General features: G+C 40.5%; 1 protein-coding gene across 2 annotated transcripts in view; it reads left to right on the forward strand.

Annotated features, from left to right (window-relative positions):
• LOC148733556 (protocadherin Fat 4-like) overlaps positions 1-13,488 on the forward strand; it is a 42,339-nt gene that overhangs the window by 13,906 nt on the left and 14,945 nt on the right. For both annotated transcript variants that reach the window (XM_088757224.1, XM_088757223.1), the window contains exons 8-19: positions 781-980; positions 2,118-2,314; positions 2,523-2,631; positions 3,327-3,476; positions 4,041-4,460; positions 5,186-6,484; positions 6,932-7,081; positions 7,467-7,702; positions 8,453-8,636; positions 10,417-11,518; positions 12,050-12,286; positions 12,873-13,471. In XM_088757224.1, coding sequence (XP_088613350.1) covers positions 781-980; positions 2,118-2,314; positions 2,523-2,631; positions 3,327-3,476; positions 4,041-4,460; positions 5,186-6,484; positions 6,932-7,081; positions 7,467-7,702; positions 8,453-8,636; positions 10,417-11,518; positions 12,050-12,286; positions 12,873-13,471 — 4,883 coding nt within the window. The remainder of the gene's footprint in view (positions 1-780; positions 981-2,117; positions 2,315-2,522; positions 2,632-3,326; positions 3,477-4,040; positions 4,461-5,185; positions 6,485-6,931; positions 7,082-7,466; positions 7,703-8,452; positions 8,637-10,416; positions 11,519-12,049; positions 12,287-12,872; positions 13,472-13,488) is intronic.

Consider the following 13,488-nt stretch of genomic DNA (forward strand, 5'->3'; position numbering starts at 1 on the left):
ATCGTTAATTATTGACGTGCGTATGTTACTCTTCGCGATCGCCACGGTAATTTTATCAACTGCCAGTCCCTTTTCATTACTGATTTTCTGCTGTAGAGGTACTTTGAACACTTGCCGTGAAATTCATTAACTTCTTGTCAGAGTTGATGGTGACAATTTCAAAAGATGTATTCTTCCCTCAATTTTGTCGTGCTGTTGGTTCCTTTGTTTTCTTTGTTTTTATTTTATTTAATTTTTTCCATAGAATTTCTTCTACTTGATTGAAAGCAGGAGGGTTTTCTTTACCTTATGAAGAAAGAACGTGTTTCGGGAGTGTACGTTAATTCTTATCGTGCAGGTCTATAACCAGAAAAAAGAAATTATTACTTTGTTTCTTGACGAAGTGCTGGCGAAAAAAAGCCTCAAACTTACGACTAAATTGGAAATTTGGAAGGGAAGGCTTCTCTTATTCGAATTGTCCTCAAATGTTTCAGAACATTTACGCATAACAAAAGTGGCTCAAACTTAATCATTCATTCAACATGAAACAATGCTGCGTTAATAATTATAGTAAAAAATCTCTGAGTAAAGTGTATGCTATAATCTTTTCACTCCCAACATCTGATTCGTAGTTCTCTTCTCCAGCTGTTATATATTTCCTTGTAAATAAGTTGAGATAATTTCGTGTTACATCAAGCAACATTTTAACTCAAATGTTTGTCTGATCTCAATTGAAAATGCATTGGCATTGAAAGGAAAAATTGTACTGGGTGTTGCTCACTTGAAGGTTTTATCTTGTAGGCACTGCTCTCGGAAGCACTTGCAAGCATGCCCTTGTCGCGTGCCCTGGAGGCAAGACCACTTATCCTGTCACATGCTCGCTAGGATGTCCTAAGGATTATTCCATAAAAGGAGAATCTACCGTCACGTGTCAGACATCAGGAAAGTGGTCTTCATATGCTACGTCATATTGCCAACGTAATAATAATCCACCTTCGCAGGTCAGTGCTAAAAATTTAAAGAAAACGTGGTGGGGAGGGGGGAGGGAAAGGGGGGGAGAGAGGAGAATCGAGCATTACCAATCGGATACTTCCCTCTTAGTAACGAGGAATTTATCATAGTGTCAGGTCATATACTAGAGACTTTTTGGCTTGCTGTTTAGCCAGCTGAACTCCGTGTCTAGGGTCAAGTTTCGATCCCTGTTAAGGTTCACTGCGTTGTGTTCTCAGGTAAGACACATCACTCTCAAAGAGCTTCCCTTTAGCCCGGGGTAGTATAAATTGGTAATTTGGTTACATCAACCAAGTTGAAATTGTAAATTGGCCACCGTAACGAGTTAAAAATCTGACGTTTCGAGCGTTAGCCCTTCGTCAGAGCGAATGGCGAAGGGCTAACGCTTGAAACGTCAGCTTTTTAACTCGTTACGGTGGCCAATTTACAATTTCAACTTAGTTGATATAACCAAATGACCTTGTTACCCCCACCGACGCAGCACCTCAGTTTCTTTAGACCCTTTCAGTCAGCCTTTATTCGTTGGTATAAATTGGTTTAGGCAAACTGTCCTAGAAACATGATGAAATGCCATCCAGGTGAAGTAACAACACTTTAAAGGGACTAATACTTTGTAAAGACTGGCAAAAGCTACGGAAGAAATGGGTTTAACTAGGAAAGAGGTGGGGAAGAAATACTGTTTCAAAGTGATGTTACAGAAGTGCAGCAAAAACCACCGAAAACTTGCACGTGTTTAATGTACTCCTGTGCCAAACCATCTGATTTCGCTTTTAACCATTAATGGCCTCTCTTACTTTGCACAGTTGCAAAGCGTTTAGCCATAGCAAAATAAAAAACTCTCTTGTTCACAATTTGACGCAAGTGATCGAATCTCTTAGCCAAATCTCTAACTCCGCTGTAAATTTGTGGATGAGCAATATATGGGGCAAATGTGGCACTTAAGGTGTTTATTATGAGAAGAGGGGTACTTAAATGGTGCAAAGATCATCTTTATCGCGTGTCTAAATGAGACTCGTCAAAGTGGCATTTGCTTCATATTTGCGCCATATTTGTCAACCATGCCTTTATTCGTCCAGCGTGAATGACAATAATGTGATCATGATGGGAAGTTTGTGCGGATTTTCTAGATTGTTCTGTCGGGATCTGCAACCATACAAGAAAACAAACCACGTGGTACAAAAGTTGGAACGTTTTCTTCTGTGGATTCCAACAGCAAAGACCAGCATACGTACAGCATCATTAGTGGAGGGAGTGGAAAATTTGGGCTGCGTGGAGCGGATCTCTACACTTTGGTAGTGTTTGATTACGAATCCTCACCGAACCGGTAAGTGTGTATCCTAAATAAATCTGGCGTAATTTGTTTGGGAACCCTTTTGCAGTTAACGTTCACTTGATCCAAGGTCTACCTTGCTGGATGAAAAACAAAACGCTATGACAGATTTTTTGGGTGTTCCAGTGGAGGGGCCGGGACGTTTCCTGACTAATGTCAATGAAAACAACCATATTTAACGGCTACGTTATTTTTTCTGCAGGTTTTCTCTCACAATAAGAAGTACAGACAATGGAAGTCCACCGCTGAAGCTCGATAAAATATTTATAATTTCTGTGGCGGATGTGAACGAGAAACCGACAGGCATTCAGGTAAAGACTGTCACACAAGAAATGAATGAGGAGGAATTTACTATGCAATCGGCATATAGTTAGTTATATAACCCTGCTATACAAAGTTAAGCGTAGAATTAATCACCTTGACCATTATAATGTGGTAAATGACAGGTTAAAACCATAGGGTACCCACTAACGCGACAATAGCGGTAACATTAGGTCTTTGCCAAGAAAAAAGGATCAAACATGAAGTCAGCCACCAACTGCTAGTGGCCATGAGAAGCTTTGTCGGCTATTTTAGGCCTGCTTAACATGGTGTAGCCAAGTCACAAATAAGAGAACATTCCTCAAGTATAATTTAAAAGTATCTTAAGTCTCCCATAGTATGCTGCGCCACATATGACATCAGACTTGTGTCAGGAACAGTCGGTTTCTTTGTTGTTATAAGCCTCTTCATTAAAGCAAAGGCTAGTGTACAACCGTTTATTTGAAAAAAAAGAAAAAAGAAGGGTCACTGCCCACTAATGATCACATGAAAGGAAAGGCACCGAAATTTCCTTTTAAAACGAGGCCGAAAGGATTTTAAATACCGGCTGTTTTATCCTAACCTAGACGCTATTTAAGGCAAACACATTATTTCTAAGTCTCTTCTGAGAGCATTTCAACTTCATTAACTTTTTAAATCGAAAAATTATTATTGTATTGAATTATTAATTTTCTCTGCTCTTCAGTTGTCAGGCAACGCCGTGGATGAGAATAGCGACGTAGACACAGTAGTAGGCATGCTCAGCACCGCAGACCTTGATAAAGGGCAGACATACAGTTACAGTTTGTTGGACAGCGCTGGAGGAAGGTTTAAAATTCAAGGGAACTTCTTGAAGGTAAGAAAACTGTATAATAGACTATTCTGCTTACTCCGTCTCAATCTACGATGGTGGAAGTTGTCAAATTTCTTCCCGTTGTGTCATGGAAAATTTCATAGTTAAGCTGAAGGACCGTAAGCGGTTAGCAGGATACGGCTTATCTGGGTGAAAAATTGTAGGAGTATGAGATATTTAAATAGAGATTCCGGGATTTCGAACTAGAATTACAGGCATACAAACCAAAGGAATGAACAACAAGATATAGGACATTTAAGCCACAAAATTAATAATTAATAGGTTACGGGATAGTCAGGCCCCCCTCCCTCACATCTCTCACCCCCGTCCCCCTTCCCCCGTCCCGCTAATGGGGCCTCAGGGTTTGAAACTTTCCCATAGAGTGCAGATTTCTCGCTGGAAAACATGTGAGGGAGACCCAAAATGAAAGGTTTAAGAGCAACAAGGCTTCTTGCCCACCTGATTCTTTGCAGCAATGGCTGCTTTAAGCACCGGAACTGTTCGCAACTCTTTTATTTCACTTCACCACCACTCGAGAATAAATCTATATGACTAATTACGTCATAGGTTGGAAGGTCGAACAAGAACTGCATGCTGAACGGAGGTTCTCAGTGTTTCCTGAACTACGAAAGCGTATCCTCCTACTCCATAGTTGTCCGCAGTGTGGACAGCGGCTCTCCATCACTATCGATCAATTCTTCATTTAACATTAGCGTAAATGACGTCAACGACCAACCACGAGGTTTGCAGTTATCCAATTATAAAGTCAGCGAAAATGCACCAATAAATACCATAGTGGGTAATCTTTCCGCCACTGATGAGGACACAGGTCAAACACTCAGTTTTTCATTGGCTGATGATGACAATGGTAGATTTGGTTTGAACAGCAACGGTAGCGTTTACAAAGCTAAATCTACTGATTATGAAACAAACAAAGTGCATTATATCGTAGCAAACGTCACTGACAATGGACAGCCATCAAAGACGGTGAGTAAATTGTTATACGACAAAAGCCATGTAACCTGTATTATTTTTTATCATCAAATTCATTGAACGCGAACGGTTATCAGCAACACCATTTGAGCGTTTGATTTGACAGTGTAGCAGGAAGCAGGATATCAACAAAAAATATTCCTTTTTTTCTCATTTTTTCGATTTTGATAAATAACTTCCATCAGTAAGTATTCTTTCACTTAAATTTTGGCTTAGTTCTGATTAATTAGTCGTCCACTCTTGCTTTGCGGTCGTTTGATTTTGTGTATCATCCATATGATCAATGACCCAATCAGACTCTACTCGTCCTGATACCATTATTAGTTATGATTTTATCTTTGCTTTTTCCCTAATTTGGTAAATTCAAATTCAAATTCAATGGAAACCAAAAAAGTGAAATCGAAAAAATTTGTCCGACAAAGGAAGAATCGTTATCACGAAGACACTTATGACCCTTAAGATCTAAAAAATAATTCTCCCCTCCATCTGTTAGATATTTTCTAGAAAATAGTCTCCATTTGTTATATCTGTGATTACAGGTCACGTTTTACTACTATCCAATTTTAATTGAGTACCTTGCTTGATAGCAGACAATATACTTACAATTGCGTTTTTTAATCAAGTTATTCACTCGTTGACAGCCTTCGTTCGAAACTAACATTGCTAACAGTCAATATATCCAGATGTAAATAACATATTTTCTCTCATGTTTCACGCAGATGACCAGGAATTTTTCCATTATCGTATTAGACGTCAATGAAGCCCCAGTCTCCATCGAGCTTACTCGAAACAGTGTATTGGAGAATTCGAGGCTTGGCGCGGTCGTCGGCATCCTGTCAGCAAAAGATAAAGACGCTGTAGAATCCCTGACTTTTAAACTAGATGATGATTCATCTGGAAAATTTTCCCTTCCATCAAACGTGACTTGTCTGAATTCTTCCCTAAGTGGGACGCTGTGTACTACAAATTTATCGGTTAGCGGTGATATAAACTATGAAGATGAGTCGAGCTTGGACATCATTGTGCGCGTAACGGACAATAAAGGGCTTTTTCACATCGAAATGTTCAATGTGACAGTGATTGATGAGAATGACGCGCCCACGAATGTAACACTGGATGGCAGTGCTTCAGTCTCCTTGGCGGAGAACAGCGAAAACGTTCAAATCGACACTCTACTGACAGACGACGAGGATCAGGGGCAGAGTTTTTCTTACATGTTATTAAGCAATCCTGGAGGGAACTTTGAAATCAGGGGAGAGAAACTGTTTGCCTCTAGAAATGCTACTCTTGACTTCGAATCATCTCCAAGCTATCACATCAAAGTGAGATCAACTGATAACGGAACTCCTCCAAAATACATTGAGGTAACTCTAGTTATAAACCTACAAGATGTCAACGAAAAACCAACCGATATACAGTTGTCCAACCACAGCGTCCAAGAAAATCGACCTCCTGGAACGGTGATTGGCCGGTTATCTGTCAGTGATCCTGACAGAAAGCAAAGTCACGTGTGTAGCGTTACTGATTCAGCCAATGGAAAGGTAGGAATAACCAACAACAAACTGACGGTTGGTGGTGCGAACGTCGATTACGAAGAGGCAAGATCTTTTAATGTGACAGTTCTATGTCGCGATCCAGGTGGCCTAACTGTAGAAACGTCGTTCGTCATTCTCATCCAAGACATCAATGAAGCGCCCACTAACATTGCACTATCAAGCGATAAAGTCCAGGAAAATCAAAAAGGTGGTACTATTGTGGCACAACTCAATGTCACCGACCCAGACAACGTCAAGGCACAAGTGCAAAGTGTTTCTCTCTCGATTTTGTCCTCGGATCCCAACCTACCGTTTCAAATTCGAAACGACGCTCTTGTCACCACTCGAGCGCTCAACTTTGAGAGTACTGCACAGTGGACCTTTAGAATATCAGCAACGGATGATGGAAGACCCGCTTTAACCCGAACACAAGCCTTCATCATCCTGGTTATCGACGTAAATGATGCTCCAAGTGGATTAACGGTGAGCAAAATGTGTTTGCTTTCAAACGAGAAAATTTCCCCGCGCTAATCACCTGTTACTTCCGTTTTGACAGTATATCAATCAATCACTCGAAATTGTTCGCTCTTTGGAACCAGGACCGACAGATCCGAGTTAATGTTCTTAATATAATTATGCTGATGTGGACTTAAGTAAGAAACTATACCCGCTGACACACTATGTCTCTTAATACCTTTTAACAAATTGTTAAGGAAACCCGAAAAAAGAGAGGTATCTAAGTAAATTTGTTTGAGAATTTTTCTTTCGAAGGGTACAAAAATAATGATTCTCAAGGTGAGATGAACCATCTCTTTCAGGGTAAGCATTTTCTGTTTGCAAGAGACCACCAATCTTGTTGAAAGATTGGAAATGAGACCACATCTGAAAATATTAGCCGTTTTCACAATACATTTTCCTCTATCTTCATAGCTCTCTAGCTCCTTTGTGGACGAAAACAGCGACAGTGACACACTGGTGGGGACATTAACAGCCCTTGATCAGGACCCAACACAGAATCACACATTTCAGCTACTAAATAGTGCCTCAGGAAGATTTAAAGTCGACGGTAGCCAAATAAAGGTAAATTTGTCAACACCTTTTTAACTTTGCTCGAAGTCAATTTTTCAAATGTATCTTGTTTAAAGTACAAGAATTCTTAAGAAACTTCAATTCTAGATAGAGAATGAGAATTTTACTGATTCTTCTAAATTTGGAAATTGTGGAGAAATATGAAATTACTTACTTGGTGAACTGTTTAACAGAAGCAGCTGTATTTAATGAAAAGTTTGTCTCAATCAAAATGTTTCACACAATTTCCAGAACTCTCTTTGCCCCGACGTGTGTTCTTGCTATGATGTAGGCATGCACTGCAACGGAAGTAGAATGGAGATTTTATGGAATTCTTCATATTGAAATTTTTATGGGCCCTGAAATTATGTTTGATTTGAATCATCCTTACTTCAAGGTGGCTGTTCCCAACAAGCAATGTCTAAACCAGGGAGGTTCCTCTTGTCTTTTGAACTACGAGGCACGAAAACGTTACGTGATCAGAGTGAAAGCAACAGACGACGGATCACCACCATTATCTTTTGAGAAAGACTTTGGTATTGACGTTCGTGACGTCAATGACAAACCACGTGACTTTCAGCTGTCCAGTAACAAAGTGAAGGAGAACGCCACTATAAACACTTTGATTGGCCGGTGGGTTCACCATTTGTTTTGCGTTAATTCACTCACCTCGCTTTTTTAAATTACCTCCTCTTTTTAACTTTAACAAGCCAAGAAGAGGATGAAAACTAACGTTATTTTATAATGGACTCAAAGAGGAAAGTTTGAAGACAGGCAAATATAGTTAAAATCAATCCTCAGATACAAAGTTAATTAAAACCGTTTTTAGTAACGGCTTGAAATGTTTATATTGCGAAAACTCCACTCGATTTTAATTCAAGCTCGACATTTGCAGTGACAGCATTTGCAAACGGTGCATATGAACACTGATTATGATTTAATTATATTTTATAGCTTGAGTTAACCCCCCTTGCATCCTGAAATTAGTCCTCATATTCTCCACATCGTTCTTCTTTACATTTCCTCTGGCACTGACGAGGAGAACTCAACTGACATAAGGGAGCTTCTGAAATTGGTGATCATCTTCCTTTTTTCTCAGGATCTTTACATTTGAATCCAGTTCCACTCTGTAAGGAGAAATTATAAGCCATTCAATCTAAGGTGATAAATGCAAGAGAGTATGAACTGCTCAGCTGATATTCTCTTGGTTACAGGTTTAAACTAGTTCGAAATTTGAAAAATCTGTAAATGCTACTATTTCCTCTTTATTTCATAAACGGCTCGAAGCAGACAGAAAACAGCTCAGTGTTTCCCACTTTTTGTATATCTCATGCTTACATATCCTCTCTGGGGCGAATTTTTCTTTTTATATTATGTTGACAGTTTTTCATCACGCGACGAAGATGTGAATCAAACGCTGCTATATTCACTCAAGAATGATGATAGCGGTGAATTCAGGGTCGACTCTCACGGAAACCTATACCCAGCCAAAAACTTTGATCACGAGAGTCAGAATAAACACAACATAAGTGCAGTGGTGACAGACAGCGGAAATCCGTCCTTGAAGGTAATTTTCTTGATTAGAAGGACTCAAGTGATGATTGGGCACGTAACGCTAAGTCTCTTTGTGGGAATTAGAAACCTTGTATCATTGCTTAAATTTCAATAGACCCTTCCGCGGTTTTATCGGCCATATTGGTTGGGGGTCAAACAAAACCTCGTTGCGTAGCAACGAGCCATAGAATCTCTTATGATAAGAAGACGCGCATCGCTACCCTCGTTTAAATTTTCGCTTTGTTCAGGAACAAAAATTAATATTCATCGCTGAAAAAGAGAAGACGGTAATAATGGCGAATGACTTTTTCTCCTCTCGGCGAAAAAGCTTTTCTTCTCTGCGTTTTATGGGAACATTGAGATCGTTTTTCCTTGGAAGTGACCTCGTGGCCGACATAATGCCAGAAGGTCAGAGTACAGCTTTTTCGAATGACTTTTTGTATTTAAGTAACTTAACTGTGCAGAGGAAAAATTGAAATAAATGTGTTTACGTGCTCTTCAAACCTTTTCGACCAGACAGGCTAACATACTCTTGAAAAACCAATAACTCGGTAAAGAGAAACCCTTGGTTTAATGGGTTTCGGAGATAGGTGTTCTGTCGGCGGCTGTAACAACGATAGAGGAGATCCGAAGAAATGGGTCATCCACTCACATGTACAGAAGTTATCGTTCCACAAGCCCAAGCAATCATTCATTGAAGCATGGTCTCGACAGGTTCAGAAGAGAAGGAAATATTTCTCACTAGGAAAGTCAAGGGAGAGTGTTGTCGTCTGCTCCAATCATTTTCGAGACGGGAAGCCTTCAGTAAGCAATCCAATACCTACTCTTTTTTTGACTCCTTTTGAGCATTCAAATACTAAGTCACCCAAAAGGCGGCGATTATCAACATTGGTTGAAAATAGTGATATCATCATTGCAAGTGACGAATTGATGAAAAGTGGAGACGATTCCCCAGGGTTAAAACTGTGTACAGCCTCTGCACAAATAACCAGAGATGCTGATGTTCGACTCTATACTGGCATGCAAAATACAGATGCTTTCAAAACCTTATTTGAGTACTTATTCCCACCATAAATCCTAAAATTTAAAACTACACAATATGGATGGCTAAGAAAACATATTCTAATTTCTCAACCGAAAGGAGTGCTTTTTAAAATGCCATTCTCGCACCATGGCGGCCACGAGGTCACCTTCAAACAACAGATCAATCTGCCCATAAAACGCAGTGATAAAAAGGTACTTCGCCAAAAATTCGGTACTTACTTTCAGTAACGCCTTATCTACGTTCCCACCAGATCTTGGAGACGAAAATAAGCGATTTTCCCTTTATAAAGTTACGATATTCAGCGAAGGTACCGACGCGCGTCGAATAATTACAAAAGAAGATATTGCTTGTTGCTACGCAACGAGGTTTTGTTTGACCCTCGAACAATATGGCCGTAAAAACCGTGGAAGGGTCTATTACCGAAAAAGCAGATAATTTTAGTAAATCGGATAATTTAAACTTAAGTGGGAAAGAAATTGGCTCGAACAGACGCTAAGTTACGATAAAGGTATCAGTAACTGTTAGTGATAACACAATAGGCAAGAATGAAAGATTCATTTTGGCCAGACTTTGAAAAGATAATCGCCTGTTGTTGATTTTAGACTTCACCCCATTCCAGTTCTTCCGATTTTATATTTCATACATCTACGGTCTGGAGGCCTTAGACCAATGCAATCCATCTTTACTTTAATCGTGAATTTGCAGGATCTAAATCTTTAAATTTTCCCTTTCTGTTCATTCGTTCCAGATGGAAAAATTATTCATAATTGAAGTTTTAGATGTCAACGAGGCTCCGGTACACATCAACATAACATCTCAAGGAGGCCAGCTGTCTTTCCCCGATGGGCATGCACAAGTTCGCGAAAACTCCCGCTTCGGAACAGTTATTGGAATGCTAGAAGCCTTAGATCACGATGCTAACCAAACTCTAACCTTTAAGCTCGATGATGATGCTGGTGGGAAGTTCACATTGGGTTCTATGGCAAGTTGCCAGACGATTACCAATATCCCAGGGGTGAACGCTAAGTGCACCATTGGTCTCCGAGTGAATGGAGATCTTGACTTTGAACTTTCTAGTGAGTATTACGTGACAGTGCGCGTTACAGATGGCAATGGTCTTTTTACCACTGAGCAGCTCAGAATTAACATCGTGGATCAGAACGATGCACCTGAAGATGTGACTTTGGGTGGAAGCTATTCGGCCAGAGTGTACGAGAACGCGAATGGGTCACTCGTCGGACAACTGGTGACAAGTGACGAGGACGTTGCGCAGGCACACACGTATGTACTGTCGGACGATGCCGCTGGTCGATTTGTCATCCTAAACGACAAGCTGTATGTCTCATCGGCGGCTAAATTGGATTACGAAGGTCAAAATAATTTCACGGTGAAAGTAAATAGCACAGACAGTGGATCACCTTCTCTTAGTGTAGAACAGGTTTTCGACATCAGCGTCCTGGATGTGAACGAGGCCCCAGCCAATATTTCCCTCGCGCCTGCTAATATCACCGAGAACAGTCAACATGGCACTCGCATTGGTCAATTAACTGTCAGTGACCCTGATAACTATGGGCTACGTGGTACGTTGCAAACACACAGTTGCCAAGTAACCGGTAGCAACATTGGCAAGTTTACCATCCAGTCCAACGTTCTCGCCTTAGGAAGTGCAAGTCTAGACTATGAACTGACACCGGTTATGCACGTTCAGCTCAAGTGTACAGACAACGGCTCACCACCCATGTCCCTCGCGACAGATTTATCCATCAATGTGGATGACGTCAATGAGGCTCCTACAGGCATTTCCCTGTCGAGCAGCGCCATACGAGAAAATCAACCGCCATCTTTGATAGGTTTGAAAATATTTTATTCGATTATAAACCATTTTGTCATGTTATAAAATTAGGGTTTTATTGAAATGCTTTGAGGGTACTTCTTCAAACAAAGAAGTTTGATAACTTTCTCCTCATCAGTTTTCTACTAAGAAAACAATAAATAAATTCTTCCAATTGATCACTTTCGAATCGCCGTTTGGTCCACATTTGAAATAAAGTTGATAAAAACCGTTTAAAACGGAGCGAAGATGTAAAGACTGCGATGCTTACGAAAACACGACGGAGGTCTGGGTCGGATCGTCTTCACAACGCGGCCACCCCCCCCCCTGTTTTTTTTTTTCTTTTTTTTGTTGTTCACATACTATCGCGGCATTTACTAGCGCGCCCGTTTAACTAACTCAACGCATGGAACAGACTATTTTTTCCAGGTGTCTGAAAACAATATTAATTAACACCTTGTCTGTCGAGTCTATCTTAACTTGACTATTTACCGCATAAAAACAATACTTCTATCGTTTTGAATGTGTTGTCTTTGTTATCATTTTTAAGGATTTTTCTCAACTTCTGACCCGGATAACGCCAATCAACCAACAAACAGGCAAACGTTTACCTATAAACTCATGGGAAATACCACTGGACTTCCATTCGTCATTGACGGCGCTGCTTTGAATTCTACACGAAGTCTAGACTTTGAGGCCCAGCGCTCTTGGAACATCACAGTCCAGTCCGTCGATAATGGAAACCCACAGCTAAGCTTATTAACAATTTTTCTCATCTCTGTTATTGGTACGTTACATTTACCGCTTGCAATCAGTTTAAATAAGAACTGATAAACCTTTTCCTGGCCATGTAATGTCGCGGCTGTGTTGGGCAAGCAGAATGAAGTTTAGGTATTTCGATTTGTTCAAATTTCACTTAGAAAGGATGCTATGCGTTTGGCACGAATGCGGGACTAGGAAAAAATTTAAGGCCCCATGTCATTCCAATGTCCCGTTTTAATGCAGTCTACCGACTGAGCTCTGGCACGTTAGGCAAAATTTTAAGTTCATAGGTGACAGGTGCCTCACATACCTCTGAGATCGTTGTTGTTGAAAACCTCTTCATTCGACATACCACGATTGTGGGACAAAATCACAGTTTTTTCAAACGGCAGTTTTTTAGTATGGAACAGCTCATGCTTATTTGATCGATTCTCTGTAGGAAATCTCACACAGTCCATAACCTCGTCTGTCTAAAACGTTATCGTCAACGATTCGGCGTTCTTTAAAGCATATTTAATTTGGAAACACTATTACAGTTGCTGATGGTAGAAGAGGAGACACAAGACCAACATTTTAATAAGATATGTCTTTTTTCTACGCTTTTCCTGTAGATGTAAACGAAAAGCCATTCAACATTACTTTGTCAAATACTGTCGTCGATGAAAACTGCCCACAGGATACAGTCGTTGGTGACCTCCTCTCCCAAGACCCGGACCGCTCGCAGACACATACCTATACCATGGTAAACAGTGCAGGAGGTAGATTCAAACTCTATGGAAAGCAGGTAAAGGTTGCCATGTCCAATGTAGACTGCCTTAAGAACGGTGGAGATTTCTGCAAGTTGAATTACGAGAAAAAGCGTTCTTACACGGTGAAAGTACGTGTAACAGATAACGGAAGCCCACGTCAAAGCAGTGAAGCAAGCATGGTGATTTCCTTGAATGATATCAACGACCGCCCAAATGGCTTCAGGCTGTCTAGTCGTACTGTGAAGGAAAATGCAACTATCGGCACAAAAATCGGTCGGTTCACCGCTACGGACGAAGATCAGTTCCAAACGCTAAAGTTCTCGTTGCTTGACAGCGATGGGGGAAGGTTTGCAATTGATTCTACAGGTTATCTGTTCAAAGCAAATAGCACGGATTATGAGACGAGTAAGGCTCACAAGATCGTGGCCCAGGTGTCGGACAATGGGACAGTGCCTTTAAATGTAAGTTCTCTTTTTTT

Source organism: Stylophora pistillata, chromosome 4 (genome assembly GCF_964205215.1).
Source record: "Stylophora pistillata chromosome 4, jaStyPist1.2, whole genome shotgun sequence".
NCBI lineage: Eukaryota > Metazoa > Cnidaria > Anthozoa > Scleractinia > Pocilloporidae > Stylophora > Stylophora pistillata.